Below are 18,286 nucleotides of genomic sequence, written 5' to 3'. Positions count from 1 at the left end.
CACGGGTTGGTGAAGGCAAAGAGTGTAGATGATGGAACATAATACAGTACAGCAATGGAATTTTCGGAAATGGCCTCTGTTGACAACATAGCCCCGCAGCAGTCCATAACGCCCGTGGTGCATGGCGGTCACTCATCCAGCGCTATCTCGGCTCAGCCTGCTTCGGATGCTTCTGGGTCATTTGGTCACATGAATCGAGTGTGAATTGAATAGCTCGAGTGTATGGATGGGAATAGAGTGAGATGAGAGGGGAGAGGTAGCAGAGTGCGTGGGTGAGAGTAGAGTGAGATGAGAGGGGAGAAGTTGGAGAGTGTGTGGAGTGGAGTTGAGTGAGATGAAAGTGGAGAGTTAGGCAGGGGTGAGGCTATGGAGGACCTTGAAGGTGGCGAGTGGGATCTTGAAAATTACCCTAATTGTGGAGGGATGGGAGTGTTGGGGGGACCTGGTCTCCTGCCATCGTCCCACCCACGCTGCCGTGCAGGGGAGGGGCGTCGAGCATGTGATCACGACGACCTGCATTCAATTCCCCTCGTTCCAATAGCGGTCGTTAAATTATCGCACCAAGCGATAACAATCTCCAAGTGTGCACTGTGTCCTGCACACTCGATCCCTTTGGAATCTAATTTCAGATTACCGTAGCAACATACAGCGCGTTACTGCATGCTAAGCACACGCAATCACGGTGAGTGTAATCTGTATGACCTGCTAGGAATACTGCGCAGGCTGCTGCTGCATGGGCTACGCTATGGGGCCCAGAGGGCAGTTCACCAAAATCTAGTGTTATACTCTACTTCTATGCTTCCCCATCTATGCTCTCCGCCTGTACCGGGGAGAGGGGTGAGTGGTTTGAGTACGTTTTGAGAGGGGAAAGAGGGGTGTGAATAGAGAGAGAGAGCGGCCAGCGGGGATGGTAGGGAGAGAGTGGTGAGCGGGGAGTGAGCTCGGAGAGAGGGTGAGCAGAGGGGTGAGCGAGGGCACGAAGAAACCCTCATTAGCAGGGGCGCTGGGACCTGGCAGACGACACTGGGGCCCTGCCAACGTCACTCCTCATTCACTGCCCTCGGGCCTCTAGAGGTCATTATAATTCTTGCTGCGCAACGCTATTAATGAATCATAGTTTAACGTTTGTGGTAAAAAAACGAGAGTTCTCTGTCCCTGAATACAAGTCAAGACGTCAGCCAAGAAACCATCCACCGAGCGGTGGTGTTGTGTCCCCTGTGTGTATGCAGTGTTGGGTAAAAGGGGAGTCTGTTTTGCTGATGGGGAAAAAATAGATTGTATTTATTAATTGTCCGAGAAAAGTGATGCCTACGTTTTGTGAATCATTCTTGGGTCAAACGGCTGCAGGCTGGGATTCTACTGCTTGAAGAGAAGTTTCCCACTTGCTTAAGTGAGACGGCAACATTGACCGTTGCAAAAGGTTATGGTTGTTTTATATTTAGGGAAATAGCTTTCCTACTGATTTACAATAAAAACTGGATTTTACACATATGACTTAAGGGAACATTTTGAATGTGAGGCAATGTTCCGAGTTGGTTTAGAATCCCAGGCGGTTGGAGCGCTGAGCCGTCACCACTTGTACCTGGGTTTCAGTCTGGGTATTAGCCGCCCATGATTCGACTAGATGCTCAAGTGTGGCGAGTTGATGACCTCAGCCCAGAGACCAATAATTTCACAAAAACACGAAGTTAAATTTGATTTTCACTCTAATTTGCGAGCATTTCTGCTCTGAAAATGTTAATAGTTTAGATTAAATGCCGTATCCTCTGTGCAGGGCGTGTGTGGATAAAAGAGGCCACTTGAATGCTTCTCAGAAGTAGTTCTGTGATATCTCCTTCCTCGGACTATTCTCTAGCACAGCATGATACATTGCGCTGCGAGTGTTCCAAAGTGATACTGCAGCTTGTGGCATGACGCCGTTAACACAGTGGGGATTGACTTGGGAAATAGATGTTTTTACTGTAATTGTGGACATCAGATCTGCTTTCTTGCTGAAGGTGGTTTCTTGAGGTCATCTCTGGGCAAGGAGGTGCTCCACGATCGTCTTTCCGTCTGTCAGATACAAACTCTCGCGTAGGCAATGGGCACGTGGGCCGATCGCCCTGACTTGGAGTCTCCAGGCTCCGGTAAAGCCACTTGTTTAAATCTGGCAAACGTGCGGCTGGAGTTTCTCGATTTTGGGAATGTGCCCTCGGTGGCTACGCGCCGCGCTCTGAGCTGCCACTTTGCCAGCGCAGCTTGTTTGAAGTCGAGCACGGAGAGCTACACTTTCGCTCCAGTTCTCGGATGCCGTGTGTCATGATGTCATGCGGAACGTAAAGGTTCATTTTTTCTTAAACTGCAGCAAAGCCAACAGCTGGTGCTGATGTAAGTGATGTTTTCCACGGAGCGGGTTGCGGAGCAAAACACGAGCATTCTCCCCGCGCGGGAAGGAACTCGCGCCGCGCCGCACTAAGATGCCGCGGAACCCTGCGCCGCCGCAGAGATTGCCCAGGAAATCTTAATCACATGACAGCACTTACAGCCTGAGACGCTGGTGGAGGAGGGGCCACCGTGCCTGCGAGCGAGGGCAAAGTCTGAGGCACACTCAACTGAGCGGAATTGCTGATGAGACTTCACACAAAATCCCCACGCTGGAACACGGCGTGGCTATCAGAGCCGTGCCAGGTGCTGTGTAATACGCGCACACACACAGGTTCCGCACAATGAGACATTGTGCGCTTAAGAAATTTACCCTATTTAGCAGTCTTGGCACACGTGTGCCTGCGGGGTTTATATTTACTGCGCGTGTATATATATTTTTTCGGCCGTCTCGTCTGGCAGGTCGGCGTGGTGAAGGCGGCGGCGGTGCTGGGACACGGCGTTGCGCCCTCACAACTGAGCCGGGGTGGCCTTCATCATCGACGTCGCTGAGAGAGAGAGGATCTCCCGACCTGGACACAGCAGCCATGGAGGCCAGCAACCGCTCTCCAGAGCCGGCGCTCAAGTACGAGCAGACTCTGGTACGTGCCGAGCCCACCGCGAACGTACTCACCGCTGGTGCGGGGGGCCAGCGGTCGTCCTCCCCGCCGCTACGTTGGCTTGCGAGCGTGCTCGGTGACTGCACGGGCTGATGCTGACACTCATGTAAGGATCCTGGCAGCTTTAGCTTGGGAGCAGTGTTAACTTTGCTTTGTGAGGTCCCACTGCTGCTGTGTCTGGTGAAGATGTTGTTAATGCTGCTGCTGCCGCCACCTCTTGAGCAGCTGTAGGGAAATCCTACGTGCTGGAGACGGTTGGTCCAGTATGGGAGCGACGCGACACGTCGAGTGCGCATGCCGAGGCAGGTGGGAGATGTTGCCTGTTCCTGTGCCACGATCCGCCTTCAACATGGTGCCCATTGGGTTACAGTTATTTCTGAACACATGACCGCGCTGGTGGCTGCATGTGTTGATGTGTTGCATAATCACTGCTTTTTTTATTATGCTGCAAACTTCTTCTTCGTCATTATGGCGTTGCTGTCATTCCTGTGGGGTTCAGCCTTACTGTTCTTCTTTCTCTACACACTTCTGTCCCGTGCCATCATCTCCACATCCACTCCACACTCCGTCACATGCTGGTCTCAGCACCTCAAACCACCTATCCCAAGGCCTGCCTCTCGGTCTCACCCTGGTGCTGCTAATGGACAAATAGTTCTTGCTGTACCATCATTCATATCTTCATCATTATTGTCACAATTGTATGTTTTGATTTTGTTTTCATTCATTGTTTTGTTTTGTAAATACAAGCACCCGGCATTCTTAGAATGTTTTTGGCTTCTGGATTCAGTGAAAATTCCAAAGTCCCCGGAGACCTCAACTAGGGCACCCTAATGATCACGATTCCCCCCGCACCGCCCACAGTAGAAGCATTCAGATTATAACAAGAAGCAGCACGGCAGCGTGAACCCGTGTGAACCCTGCGCAGCGCTCGCATTGTGGGATTGCGAGGGATCAAAGGGGCTTGTGACTGCGCACCCGGGGTCGTGGGGGAGACAACGGGAGACACGACGCTGTCCAGAGACGCCCCGTGCACCGCTTGGGAACGCGAGCCTTTGTGTCAATACCTTGAGTCGGCTTGTAAACGCGACGGCTTAAACTGCTGCGTGTGTTCGGGCTGCATGGCATCGTGGGAAGGGACCACAGTTCCATGTGGTCTGCGCAGACCTCACAAGCACGCACGCATCTGTGCAAAGCAGCATAACATGACCATGTGGTATAGATGCCCACGACGGGGAGAAGGCAACGAGGGACCATAAAAGCGCACGGATGGAGCAAACCGGGCAGAAGTAACTCTGTAGACATTACCCAACCACAGATGCGACACAAGACTGTGTCTTTATAGAGTTATTCATTTTTGTAGTGAGTCCAACTGAGTCGCAAACGTTGTCTTTGGAGCAACACTATTTATTTCACCAACTCAACACACAACATAACTGGGGCTGGCTCCGCCCCTCGCCCCGCCCACCTTCCAGATCTCTCGAGCTCTTTCCCAAAGGCTCCCGAGAGCTCCTTTATACCACGTGACCGCCCAGCGGCTCCCGTCCACCGGTGGCCCCCCTCCAATATCATCCAGTCACGTGTCGGCAGGTCAACCGGCGTATCATGCCCCAAGGTAACCCTGGCTGGCTGACGTTCCCTCTCGCTTCCTCGCCGGGAGCCCGCACCGCACGCTGCACGCGGTGCCTCCGCGCTGACCAGCGCTCACCAAAGCCCAGCTAGGGCTGGTACTACGCCCAGTAGCCGGGCTGCACACAATGACAGCACATTATCCGCCGTGGCTTCGTAAGCCCGGCACCACACAGTGACGTTCAAAGTCGCTACATATATATAGACCCACTCATAGAGTCAGTGTCTGTGAAGTATGCAAATTGCTGTGCAGCCAGCATTGGTCACATTAGTCACATGCAAACACATTCACTTTCCCTGCTATGGTTTTTGAACTCGGTCAGCTGTCATCAGTGTTTGTAGCAATGGCCATCATGGGTGTTTTGCATGGGTGGGCTTTCTCTTGCCCTGAAGCATTCTCTTTCCCTGGAGATAATCTTTGCCTAGTTTTCTTAATGCCATGAAAAATGTTGAACAAACCTCGCTTAGTGACATCATTGGGTGGATTCAACTTCTGACAAAATCGCCAAAGCAAAGTCGTTTTGGCGATTTTGTCCCATGGCTGGTGATGCATGCACTCCAAGCATCGGGGATATTTACACACGACAAGATGAGACTGTGGCCCCACACAGTTTCAAGTGGAATTGAGGTTGTGCCACGTAGATAAATGGGACCCGCTATTCACAACGACTTGTCGTAGTGACGATCTGTCACACAATTACACTCCCAGTTTCCTAAGCAAGCTCATTTCAGCGTGGTTGGCATTGACTCCTGGTGCAAGGAATGAAACGGGGGCCATGCCTGACTGATTTTCTTCGCTCTTCATTTCCTGGTGAATGGGTCATTCCGACTTGTGGCCTCCAGTGCAGTTGCACCACGTGCCACCTGCACACTGGCTGCGCCACTTGTCGCATGGAAACCGAGCGAGCTGGCTTCCCGTTTTGCCAAGGGAGCGACTCCTGCATCTCGCTCAAACGTCCACATGTGACAATGTCGCCCGGCACTGCGTAGGCAGAGTGGGAGGCCAGAGGCTTGAGCGTTCATAACTCATGCCCACGCAAAATAATGTTTTCACGCATAAAGAGAGAGAGAGCTTGGTGGAATATGCCGGCCAAGTAGACAACAGCATGTTTATGAGCGAAGACATCTCCCACATCTGGTTTGTGTTTCCCGTTGTTGGAAGCATTTCCCGTAGGAAATTAGTGCATGGCGAAGCGGCGGCAGTGGCGGTGCGCGGATTTGTCTCGCGCGCAGACATCGCTCATGGCGCCACGCGGGTCCCAGCAAGAAGGTTAACGCTGCACCGGGCAGTCTAGAGCTCCTCCATGTGGAGGACCTTCCACCATTGGTGCCACAAGCCAGCGATTATAACACTGCACCTTTAGTTGCTTTACTTCTTCACCGATTCCACGCGGCTGGAGCTCGAGATCGCTTGGCTGAGCGACGTGGGAAATTTTACTCTCATGAGTGAACGATGGGCGGAGTGGTGGTGCCACGGTTAGCGCAATGCACTATGCAGCCGTCAGTCCGAGTTTGATTCCCGGCCAGGGACAACATCCGTGGCTACTGATGAATGAACTACTCCTGTGTCCCCCCCACTTCTCCGACCCATACTGAGCAGTGCGGCGAAGTATGGTCAACCATCATGAAGGGGAGGCCTTCATCCAGCAGTGGATTGAAAAAGCGCCATCTTCTATTAGCTTGACCTTTGCTAATAACACGCAACAACTTAATTCTATATCTCAGAACAAAGTACAATCTTGACATTGACCCTATTGAAGGGGTCAATGTGGTAATTATGAGTAAATGATGACTAAATGTGTTTTTTTGTCCACTATAAAGAGCAATTCATGGCAAACAGAGATTAACAGCACTTGTTCTTGGAGGCCTTGACTTTTGCAGTTTGACCCCAATCTGTGCTTAGATAACCTTATTGTGCACATGACTGTCGCACAGCGTCTTGATAAGCGATTGCGTTTGGCTGCTTGTAAATCCTGATTGCCCTCACATTTCATTGTATGCTCACCAAAGACACGATACCCGGTCAAACGTGCACTCAACTGCCTTGATATGTGTGTGCGTGCTGTGTGACTACGTACGCGAATATGGCCACCAATTCCCTTGTGTGCTATGCCATGCTTCATGGGTGCTTATTAACAGCATTTGCCCCAACGGACTGTTCAACGTTGCACGGGGTATTTTTGTATGTGGGTGTGTGAATGTGTGGGTGAGTATGTGGGTGTGTGAATGTGCTGGTGAGTATGTGGGTGTGTGAATGTGTGGGTGAGTGTGTGAGTGCGCCAGTGGTTTATGAACTGCTCGACGATTTTAGCCACCTGGGTTCATTTCCCTGTCATAACCATCATTGGAAACTGGTATCTTAACTGTGGTGGGTTTTCTCTAGGACAAGTCGGCTCAGGTAAAGGTGGTTGGGTGTGGTGCTGGCCACTTTGCCCACTTGTTTGCCATGCCGGAATCTTGTTTGCCATGCCAATCTCAACAGGAGCTTGCTAGTCGCACTTACTCTATAGCCTCTATCGCTGTATGGGGCCTGTGAGTATTTGTACGTGTGCCAGTTATTTGATTGGCAGTGTCGCGTGTGTTGGGATAAAGTGTGGGTACTCCCACTTCTCCAAAGAAGTCCAGTCAATGAAGGAGTGTAGGCCAAATACCCTATAAAGGCCTCTCTAGAGATTATTTCCAGTGGAGTCTCTTCCCCCAGCAGTGGCGTGAACAAACTATGTCAGGGCTGCCCATTTACCTTTAACTCCTGTTCAGGCAGCACAGACCTTTGGCCAGCATTCTACAAGGGTCGTGTGAGAGGGGTGGCTGGGCTCGGACCTTCAGCGTGAGAGGGGCACTCTGTCACGTGCGCAAGTAGGTGTTACCTACTCGTGCACAGGCGTCAGGATTGGGATTGAATCCACCAGGGGAGGGAGATGGATAACATCTCTTACCACTACATCTCCTACAGTCCTGCTCAATAATAATCCACCCAGCACCTGCACACGAGCTGATTTCATCGCTCATCTCCAGAGTGGATATCCTCTCAGCGTGTTTTTTCTCTTAGCTGCCAATCGATTGATCTTGTTGGAAATGTGATCATGGGAAACAATATCACATCAGTTTTACCATTATTACTTCCATATAATTCCTGCATGGGGGAAGGGCTACCCCTCCCCACCGACAGCCGTGCGTGCAGACACGGCGGGAGGGGGGCGTCCCGAGCCGTGGCTGCGGAGCAGCGCCACGCCGGGAGCTGCACCGCACGCTGTCCCGCCAACCCCGACTCCTGCGGCGGGGCGGATTCCCGGCGGTTGCTCTGCCCGTGGCGGCAGCAGGGGGGGAGGCTGGAGCGGGGGGGGAAGTGGGGGGGGGAGCCCACCCCGCGCTGTCCTCAAAAACAATGGGCCGCTGGCCGCCCTCGCGGGGGCCACACAATAATAAAACCCCGGCGAGGAGCGACGCCGCCACGGCCCCACACCGGCGGTGACCTGGCAGCCCACCGGGACGTGACACAATAAACTCGGTGCACGGCAAGCGCAGCGCCAGCACCGGGGAGCCGCGGGTCTTCGAGCCACGAGCGCTGCCCAGCGGCGGCAGCGGCGGCCGCGACCGGTGCCGGCGGCGGTCGTCGATAACCGCGGCGTTCGTGGCGGTGGCGCTTCCCACCATTTCCCAGCACCGCCGAGCAGCGGTGGCTGCGAGCGGGCCCTCCTTGATGGACGGCGTGGCATCGCCTGCGCGCCGCAGGGATGCGTGAGCGTCTCGGCTGGTGGTGGTCGGTGGCCGAGCCGCGTGGCGGCAAAATGTCCAAGGTGTACGCGCTCGAGCTGCTGGGGCAGCAGGACTCGGGCTCCGAGTCTCAGGTGCGACTCGAGTACTGGCTCTGCCTGGACGGGCGCGACGCGAGGTCTCCCTTCCCAGCCGCCGCGGTGGTGGCACGCCAGCCCCTCGTGAGTAGTGTCAATAGTGCCTGCCGCCCGCCGGCACTCGGCCATGTGCGACCTGCCGGGGCGAGCGCCGGGAATTGGCATCTGTGTTGGGGTGGCAATAATTGATTTACACCGAGGTCTGGTGGCATTGCGTTGAACTTTTATCACAGTTTGCGGCAGTGTCGATAGGCAATTGCGTGGGTGACTCGGATTGTGCTGTGTAGCGAGTGCTGTAGAGCTGCCATGGAAAGGAGCTGTGATCGTGACGGTGTAGCCTGGCTGCTCTGTTCATGCTACGCTCATACCAGACCGGTGACAGATGGCCAGAGAGATATAGACAGACAGGGGGCCGAAGATAGATAGACAAATAACCTCATTATAACAAGGTGAGAGACCGGCAGGATAAGACTTTTTAAAAGAGGCCTAGAGCACAATGAAGACAGGAAACAAATGCCGATATTAAACAGTTGATGCAGGATTCGTGAAATAAACTCGCACATGAAATGGACAGATTCTACATGTTCACTAAACAAAGGAGGTCAGAGACAAATAAAATGCAAGATCGAATAAATACATAATATTTGTAAGAAATATATAAAAATGTAAAATACGAATTAAACATAAATACAAAATATTAAATGTTGTAACATTCAGATTCAAACGGGGTAACATTGTAAGATTTGGTTAGATATTCAGAGTAGTAATTATTATGAATTGTTATGCTTTTTTACCCAGGAAAGATTGAGTCTCAAGACATTTTTTTCTGGAGGGTCCTGCCAAAGTTTGACAGTAAGGAGCGATGTTGCGGCCTTGTGTAATCCCAGTTGAGTAACTTTCAGTCGATGTTTCAGCATTGGGAGGCCAACGTGAGTTCCACTTTGTGCTTGTTTAGCTTAAGAGTTGTGTATTAAGAATGTGAATTCATTGGGACCCGAGTTCCAACCCTGCGATAAAAGCAGGTTAATTAACACGTAGGCTTTTGCGACCAATATTATCCATAATGGAGATTTCTGGGTTAGATCGCGTAAATATAAATGTGTCATTAAACCCGCCACCAGCCGACACAGCCAATTAGTAAGGGTTTGTCACGTAAGCAAAACATGCCAATTCGTCACTAGTTCAGCACTAACCGGTGTGTTGGAGAGTAAACCCGCAACATTTACAATTCGAGTACGACGTTTCGCCGGTAATTACAACTGGCCTCATCAGGCGAGAACCAGAATTGTGGAGAAATCCTCCTGTTTCGGTTAAAATAGAGGGATAGATGTGATAAATAAATAGGGTTTACGTGATAAACTTTACTAATTGGCTGTGTCTGGTGGTGGCGGGTTTAGCGACACATTTATATTTACAACATTTAATCCAAAAATATATATTATGTATAAACTAGGTTACATTTCATAGTATAAGCTGTGCAGCAAGAATAAGTGCCCTATTGTGGTTAGGGCAGGAGAGGCAAGTGAAGGGACATCTCTTGAGCTGGTTCTGTGCGGCCGTTCCACATCGAACGCCATCACCACTACCGCCATCATCGTCATTATCAACGCGTATGACCAAAGCACCTGGAATGCATCCGATCTCATCAGATCTCGTAAGGCAAACGGTGTTGAGCCTGGATTGTTCTTGGATGGGTGATCACGGTAGATATCACAGTTGTGATAGGCTACTGCAGGCTACATTGTCTGCAGAGGATAGTGCAACAAAAACCATTGTTGTACTGCACTATGCTCAAATATCTATGCTGCTCACTTTCAGCAGCCCACACTGAACAGCACGGTGAAGTATGATCAAATAACTTCCATAACTCATGCGGTACTGGCAGCCCTCATTCAACTGCAGACTGACATTAGGTCTGTACATGTAGACCATCATTATCACCGTCAGTTGCAATAGCTATCATCTACCCACTGCTAGATGAAGGCCTTCCCCATGCCATCACCATTCCTGCTTGTTACATACTCGCATGCATGCATTTTATATGTGGCTTTTACTGCGTGTGTAGTTTATGCAGGATGTGTCATTCTTGATGTGAATTTATCCACGGACACGGCCAGGTCAAACAACCGCCGTTGGCGGCCGTGCCAGGTACAACACCGCCAATGGACCTGGAGGAAATGCACCAAGGTAGCTATTGAATCAGCCACCCAGCATAATGCAGCCATTGAAACGTGACGGCCAAGTATAATGAAGCTGTTGTCGTGAAACTTAGGTACAATGGCCGCTCCTGGCAAAGGTTGCGGCCTTAACATTGTGCACAGCTGCTTGGGCCAGGTGTGGTGGTGGCTGAGGGCCTCAGATGGCACCCCTAGTTGTGGCATATGGCTGAGGCTAACACATTTGTGCTAGACTCAAAACAGGGACACATGGTGAGCTTGGAGCAACTCCGTCAGTCCCTCCCACTTTTACAGAGCCACGCCAACTCAACCATGGCTCCACCAAGGAGGTGAGTGGCCTCTTCTCTCTTTCTGACGTCTTCGTGCCCACTGCTCATTAGTCCCACTCAACTCCTCTGCCAGCCCCTCCCACTACCCAGGTAGCTCCGCCCACTACCCAGATAGACCCGCCCATTACTCAAGTAGCCCTGTCCACTACCTGAGTAGCAAAAGCTTCACAGGGGACACAGAGACAGAAACTATGAGGACGTTTGGTAATTTAACGCATACACTGCACAGGCTGCATCTGTAGGACCAGGAAGGAACCCTGCTGGGGCCAATGTAGCCCTACTGAGCTCACCAACCCAATCTCTGCGCCAGCTAACATGTCCAGTGGGGCCTCCTTGTTGCAGTTTAAAGGGTGATAGATGGAGGTCTGTGGCCATACCGGGGCCTTAATGTACCAGGTTATGTGCATCCACATGTCACCTGGTACATAAATCTGTAATTGAATGCTTGTCAGCATTCAGGGCCTGTAGCGGTCTCCCAATGCAGCACTGCAGGGGGAGTTTTCTGCCTTTGCTGGAGAGGTTTGGGATGTCCTCGGGAGACCTGGGGTGTGTAGGGAGGTCTGGGATGTGCCTCGGAGACCTGGGTTGTCCTGGGGGGACCTGTGATGTATAGGGAGACCTGGGATGTGTTGGGAGGTCTGGGATGTCTTGGGGAGACCTTGGATGTGTAGGGAGACCTGAAATGTCCTGGAGAGATCTGGGTGGAGCAGGGAGGTCTGACGTGCCGGGGATTTTAAATTTGTGCTCGGGAGTCCTGGGATGTGCAATGGGAACTGGGAGAGCTGTGCTGCCTGTCTGGGTTCTCTGTCCGTCGCACGCGCGAGGGGCGCTGCTCAGTCTGCCTCGCTTCCTGAGCACGGGGAAACTAACAATGGCTCCTCATGTTATTCCCAAACAGAGTTTTCCCCACCGTGTTGTGACTGCTCCACCAAGCGGGGATGTGCCGCCGGCGTGCGCGGGATTATTGTTCGGGGGAAGCTGCTGAAGAATTCTCGTGGTGTTTGTGCTACGGCGGCCGCTGTAGCTGGTTTTGCGGTTCTTATTGCGAGATAATCACGCGGTGTTTTCCCCTGAAAACGAAAACCACGCTTTGTTAGTGTTGCCTGTCATTGATTTGCATTTGCGGCTTGTGTGTAAAGTATCAACAAAGCTGGTTAAACAAAACAAACGCGGTGTTTTTATCAGCGCATTGCACATTCCTCTCTGCCCCGGGGACCACGATTTATGTAGAAACTCATGACATGGGGGATTGTAGTGCCGATGCGCCTGCACACAGGGGCTCCGTGACATCCCAGTCGTGTCGGGGCCCTCGTGCTGGCAGCAAGGTGGAGCACGTTCCCTCAGCGCTATCCTCAAGAATAGTAACGGAGTAGTAGCCAAGAGACTGAGCTCATCCAAGAGGACGTCCACTCAGAAGATGGAGTGTTGAAATCAGAAGCAGAATCAGAATCTTTATATATCCTGGAGAAATCGGATGAGCTTCGAAGATCTTTTTCACAGATGTCCAATAGGGGTGGGTGAGAATGTTACAACAGCAAACAATACAAACAACGCAAACAACGATTGGAGTGCAAAGCATAGGAAAGTTAAACAAATCACTAAAATAGTTACATTAAATTGATAAAGTATATAAGTACAAATTGCAAAAGTATATAAATTATTGTGGATGTTTCAACAATAAATTCAAGCTTGAGCAAAGCAGCAAGACAACAACAACAGTCCCAGACCACAGCAAGACTACCACACTCCCTCAATAAAATTGCACATTAAAAATGTAATATCGATAGATGGGTAATTATCAAAGTTACAAATCACATTGGCAAACGTGGTTGCATGCAGCACTAACCTTCTGCTTCATGATATTTTCCCAAGGAAGATTTACGATGTTAAGGGAGGAAACAAGTTTGTCGTTCCAAAACATTGGCGCTGCAATGGCAAAGGCTTTGTCACCTATTCCAATTCTCGTTCTTGGAATAGTTAACAGGCAATTAGATGGACGTCTTAGATTTCTTGGGTTGGACAGTGGGGTTCATGAAAAAGCGAAGTATAGTGCAAATTTGCCAATAAGGAATGTATAGATAAACAGGGCCCGTTGAGAAATCAGCTCGTGTGCAGGTGGGGGGGCTCGTGTGCAGGTGCTTTGGGGGGGGGCTTATAACGTTGCAGGACCATGAGAGGTGCTAGCCACTTGGAGAGGCCTTCAGCCAACAGGTGATTGACCGTGGCTGATGATAATAAAGCTCAGCCAATGTTAAACAAGCAGCTGTTAAACGCTAAACAGAACAAGTGTGGTTTGTTGCCTCACATGCATTCTGCCCTGGCTCTCACACCCTACCTATATATTATACAAACGTTTGTGTAATGACTGAGATTCGTATTGGGGGGTGCAGGGGGTGATCCCTCTTCCTCCTGCACCCCCCCTACCCACACGGCTCGAATCGGCATCGTCTCCCTGCAGCGCCGGGCACACGCATCCTCCACGCATTTTATCGTGCGGAGGAATTTGCAGTTCACTTTTGTTCTGAAGCATGCGACTAGAGGTTCTCCGCTGGGGGCGGGCGGTGGGACAGGAATAGCGCTTTATGAAGAGGAATACTTTGTAAACATGTGTAAACAGAGCCTTGGAGGATCAGCGGGACCCCGGGGAGGAGAGGGTTATAAGCGGAGGCTGTAAGTGGAGCCCCTCCTTGCAGGAAGTGCGCTCTGCATGGGTCGCTATCTCTCTGTGCTCTCTTCCAACCTGCGCTGGCGAAATTTAAATAAACCGTCGCGCCGAGGAAGGAAGAATCCCCTCGACCCCCGCGACTCGGTGCCGCCCATGTGACTGTTTACCCTGGACACCCGAGCAATCGAGACGTTTTATCTCAAGTGAATATTCACCTGCATTGCTGCTCTGGAGTCAGGAGCTGACTCACGTAAACGCGCTCTAGTTTAGTTTAGTTATTTGGCACCTGCACCTCCAGGTGGCCTACAGATGTAGCTTTTTGTCCTACGAAGGAGAGGACTTGCTGGTCACATAACCTCGTCGTCGCCCCTTCTGTGCCGGCGATGACGATGCGTCGAGAGAACATCGACGTACGCCATCCTTCAAATGGAGCCGCCGAGCCCGTTTCCCTCAGCGGCATCTCTCGCAATGAGTAGACCATTGTGTTCTGGTGACTCGGCCAAAAGTCTGTGAAAAAAATCACGCAGGGTTGAATGATGGCACAGAGCCTCCTGGCAAAACCCAAATGAAGGAGCAAAGATAAAGAGAGAGAAAGAGAGGAAGGAGCCTTGGGGTTTCACTACGTTTCATCTGCGGCTCTGCGGTAGAGGGAATGTGCGCAGAACGCCCGCTCTGCGGAGATGAATGCTGCTGTGGACAATGGGCTCCTGTAACACTGGCACTCGGCCGAGCTGTGGCTGGCACGCAGAGAGGAAATCAAGTGACGTTAACTTGAGCCGAATGCTTTGGCGTGGGGTAACTCCCGACTTGAGAGCAGCCACGCAGGTGAACGGGTTTCTGCGTCTCCGCTTGATTAGGTCGATACAGTATTATGGCAATACAATGCGGATTTATATCATCAGCAGCATCAGCCTTTGCCAATCCACTGCTGGATGAAGGCCTCCCCAAGTCAGTGCCATAGCTCAAGTTTCTGCTGTATAACAATCCACTCAGCACTTGCATAGGAGCTGATTCCATCGCTCAAACCCCTCCATGGACGTCCTCTCTGATGCGTTCTATACTTGGCTGCCACTATGTCACTATTCTTGACCATTGGCCATCGTCCTTTCTGGCAGCTTGTCCTGCCCAAGCCCGCTTCTTTAAAATGCAATCGCATCTCAAGATGCTGTACAGAAACAGTGGGTGTGTTTATTTTCCAGAGAGAGGGAGCAGTGGTCGCTTACAGGTGGAGGAGAAGAGGAACGTCTTGAGTCTGGACTTGAACAGAGCCAGGAAGTAGACAGCACGGATGGCAATGTGGGAAGTCTGCTCCAGTCGATCGGGGCAACAGCCCGACACAGAGGACTTCACTTGGGAGTTTCTTTGTGTTGGCTTTGAACATCCCTGATGCTGCTGTCTGTGGGTGTCATGCACGTGTGGCCGATGGAGCCCGTTGCGTTGGGTGTATGGAGGGGGGATGCACGACGCCACTCTTGCTCTGGCGGTGCTGTCTGTGCGAGCCATCCATTTGCTCCGGCAGCCTCACGGTCTCAGTTCGACCGCAGCTCAGATTTCACTTGAGTCTCCTCCGCCTTACGGCGCCACAGACAGAGGCTCGCACAATTGCTGCGTGTGCGATTGCGCCGTTGGCCCGTCGCCACGGATAGGAATAGTTTGAGTAAAGGAAGGCTTTAACAAAGCGGTATTTAATTTTCACTATGGGAAATCCACAACAAAAGGCTCTGCACACTCACTCTCACCTGTTGAAAGCCCGGCCCTCGGAGTCCTGCCAGCCGTCAGAGGCCGCCACTCGTAACAGAATCACGCCGTCTTTGCCCACCCCTTTGTTGGCAGCGTTTTGTCTGCGGAGGACATTTCTAATTAAAAATGGAGAGGCATGGCCCTGCTGGCTTGTGCCACTTCCCGCCGTATGGCCACCGCTATAGTCAGCTCCAGAGGCCCTCTAGAGGGTCTTTGGCTTATTCCTCAACACTGGAAAGATGTCTTGGAACAGGTGGGAGTACCCACACTTTGCCCCACCGCATGCGACTGCTGATAGACGGATCTACTGTGTATCCTTCAAATGTATTCTTCGGTATACGTATGTATGTTGAACTTCTTTCACACCGTACGTAGCCAACCATGCCAATCGGAGGTGCGGGGGAAGAACAACAAACTAAAGGCAAAAAACTTCCTAACATCGGAAGAGCATTCCAGACTCCCGCAGAAGCGCATCTGAACATTCCAAAGCTGCTGCGAGGATGACCAGAGTTCGCATGATGGTTTATGCTCTTGACGAGATCAGCAAGTGGTGTTGTTGCGTTGCAGCGCAGAACGCGGTCACATTGCATTGGGCGTTGATATGACGTGAAGAGGGGAAAATGCTGTCCAATGGAGGTCGTGGGTTCGATCTCAACCCTGAAGCCTGTGTATTTGGAGTTTGCGTGTTCTCCCCGTGGTCGTGCGGATTTTTCTCCGGGTCCTCCGGTTTTTTCCTCCACATGTAGAATCAAACATACATTTATCTTAATCGGCTGCTATACATTTCCACGTGATAAGCGACTACCTGGTAAAATGCAAAATATTGTTTTAACATAGAGCAGGAGGCGTGAGGTGCGGTAGGTGTGGTGCATGGTGCCCTGTGCTACAAACGCAGTGGCCCGAGTTCGATCCCTAACGATATCGCGCGATAACCACGCACGGACCTGTGGCCCTGCAGGGAGCTTACAACAACCACGGCTATTCATCGCGTCCCTCAAGGGGCAGGAGGACAAGCGAGGGAGGTGCGCATAGTTCAGCTGGAGGGGTTGAACAGGGTTATTGTCAGCAACACCGCTCAGATGTTTTGTGTCACTGGGTTTGACCGGAAGTTGTTCGGCATGGTGATCGATGTTTCACTTGAAGTGCTTCGGTTCTTCAGTTCCTCAAGAAGATCCCAGCATGTGGAGTGAAGCGTCAGATATCATGCCAAACCGCATGCGGTATGAGCCAATGACACATGGGAGAGCTGCCCAGTTATGTCAGGGTCTCGTAGTCAACATAGAATTATCATGCTTGTTTATCCAGGTGAGCCTCACCGAGTCTCAAGACTTTTTGTCAGGAGGGTCCTGCCAAGTTTTAGTGGTCATGGCCAATGTTGCTGTTAGTAATCCAAATTGAGTACCTGTAATTTGCAGGTAATTTTTCAGTCGTGGGTGGTTTTTCCAAAACCAGTAACATTGTGTGGGTTTTTTATCACTATGGGAGGAAACAGGAGAGCCCGGAGGAGACCCATACAAAACATGCGGAGAACCTAGAAACTCGACACAGAAAGGCGCCCGACTTGGACATCAAACCCAGCACGAGTGTTACCACTAAGATACCCTGCCCAAATACACATCAGGAAATTGTAATGCCCTCCTATAGTGGGGTTAATTCAGGGCTCCATATACGGTTAAATTGAGATATTGATTAATCTCTGGAACCAGACGAGAGACTTAGAAAGCTTTCCCCGCATGCTGCACTGTTAGTGAGGCTGGTGCTGGGCCACACTCTGAGAGACTTCACAACTTTGACTGTGGGAGAAATTGAACCTGATAGCGGGACCCCGGGGTCCCGAATAAACGGAAGTAGAAATCGTAATTAATTTATTTACTTTTGTTGACTCCGTCCCACCGCGCACATAAACGCCGCGACCCGCCTGGCGCGGATCGTTCTGTTGTCATGTCGTGTTCAAGCGCAGCGAGGACGAATGCGCAGAAGAGCTGAACAAGTGAATGCACTCCATGCTCCGGTATGGGCAGGATCATTAGTCTTATCCAAAGCTGCTCAAACTGCCTACACGACTTAAGTCTTTTATCTGTCACCACGGTATGCGTGATACAGCGAAACTGATCTGTTATCTTCATTATTATTTGTGACCTACCAATTTCTGCAGCCAGGATCAATCGATGACAAATCCTATTACCTGCAGATATTTAACAGATGAGCTGCGTTGCACCATTAATTCCTCCTGTTTGATAATACTTCTCTTGTCCTGTATGCATCTGTGCAGATAGGGTTTTTTTGCGGTTAAGCCATAGTCCCCAAATACCGCTCGTATCAATGCGGATAACAGGAGCGGCGACCCACTACTCTGTAGAGTAACATTGGTATATATGCTTGTCACAATATGAACAGCGCAAAGAAAACGCGTACCATTTAATGTACTGTTTACAAAGTGTGTTCACAAATCCACACTGAGAAACACGATGATTGACAGAAGGGTGTAAATTATTTTTTCAATAGTGTATTTAAATAGAGGTACTCCAGGTAAGTAGTGTTCAGTTTTAAAGGCCTAGTTTAATAAGACAACTCTTGCCACCATCCTTCAAACCCATTTGTGAAAAAGAGCAAAGTTTTTATTTACATTATAATATACTGTTTATGCGAGAGCCGGGGGCTCATGGGACCCAGCTGTCCCGCCATAAGCTTCAATTGCTGTTCGTGAGCAGCATCTCTGATGACCGGCACGGTGCACCAGGGGATGGTGCGGTGAACAATGTGCTGACTCCACACACGCCGCACGAGGGCGACTGTCGAGAGTCCACCGGGAACAGTCGTGACCGTGGCGTGGGAGGGTGGCAGTGTGTGTACTTGGGATGTGCGTATATGGGTGTGT

At 51.0% G+C, this 18,286-nt stretch overlaps 1 protein-coding gene across 2 annotated transcripts in view; it reads left to right on the top strand.

Annotated features, from left to right (window-relative positions):
• The window catches only part of LOC133352476 (chloride channel protein 2-like), a 113,041-nt gene that overhangs the window by 23,605 nt on the left and 71,150 nt on the right, over positions 1–18,286 (top strand). Inside the window, exons 1-2 of one of the 2 annotated variants that reach the window (XM_061568143.1) lie at positions 2,447–2,667; positions 2,824–3,002. In XM_061568143.1, coding sequence (XP_061424127.1) covers positions 2,949–3,002 — 54 coding nt within the window. In that variant the 5' untranslated portion in view covers positions 2,447–2,667; positions 2,824–2,948. Of the gene's footprint in view, positions 1–2,446; positions 2,668–2,823; positions 3,003–18,286 lie in introns of those variants that run through there. The other variant, XM_061568144.1, reaches the window with a different exon arrangement.

Source organism: Lethenteron reissneri, chromosome 40, assembly GCF_015708825.2.
Source record: "Lethenteron reissneri isolate LAM-NWPU_2019-01 chromosome 40, ASM1570882v1, whole genome shotgun sequence".
In the NCBI taxonomy this organism is placed as follows: Eukaryota; Metazoa; Chordata; class Hyperoartia; order Petromyzontiformes; family Petromyzontidae; genus Lethenteron; species Lethenteron reissneri.
Note: the sequence above shows the minus strand (reverse complement) of the source record. Positions and strands in the feature narration are given on the sequence as shown.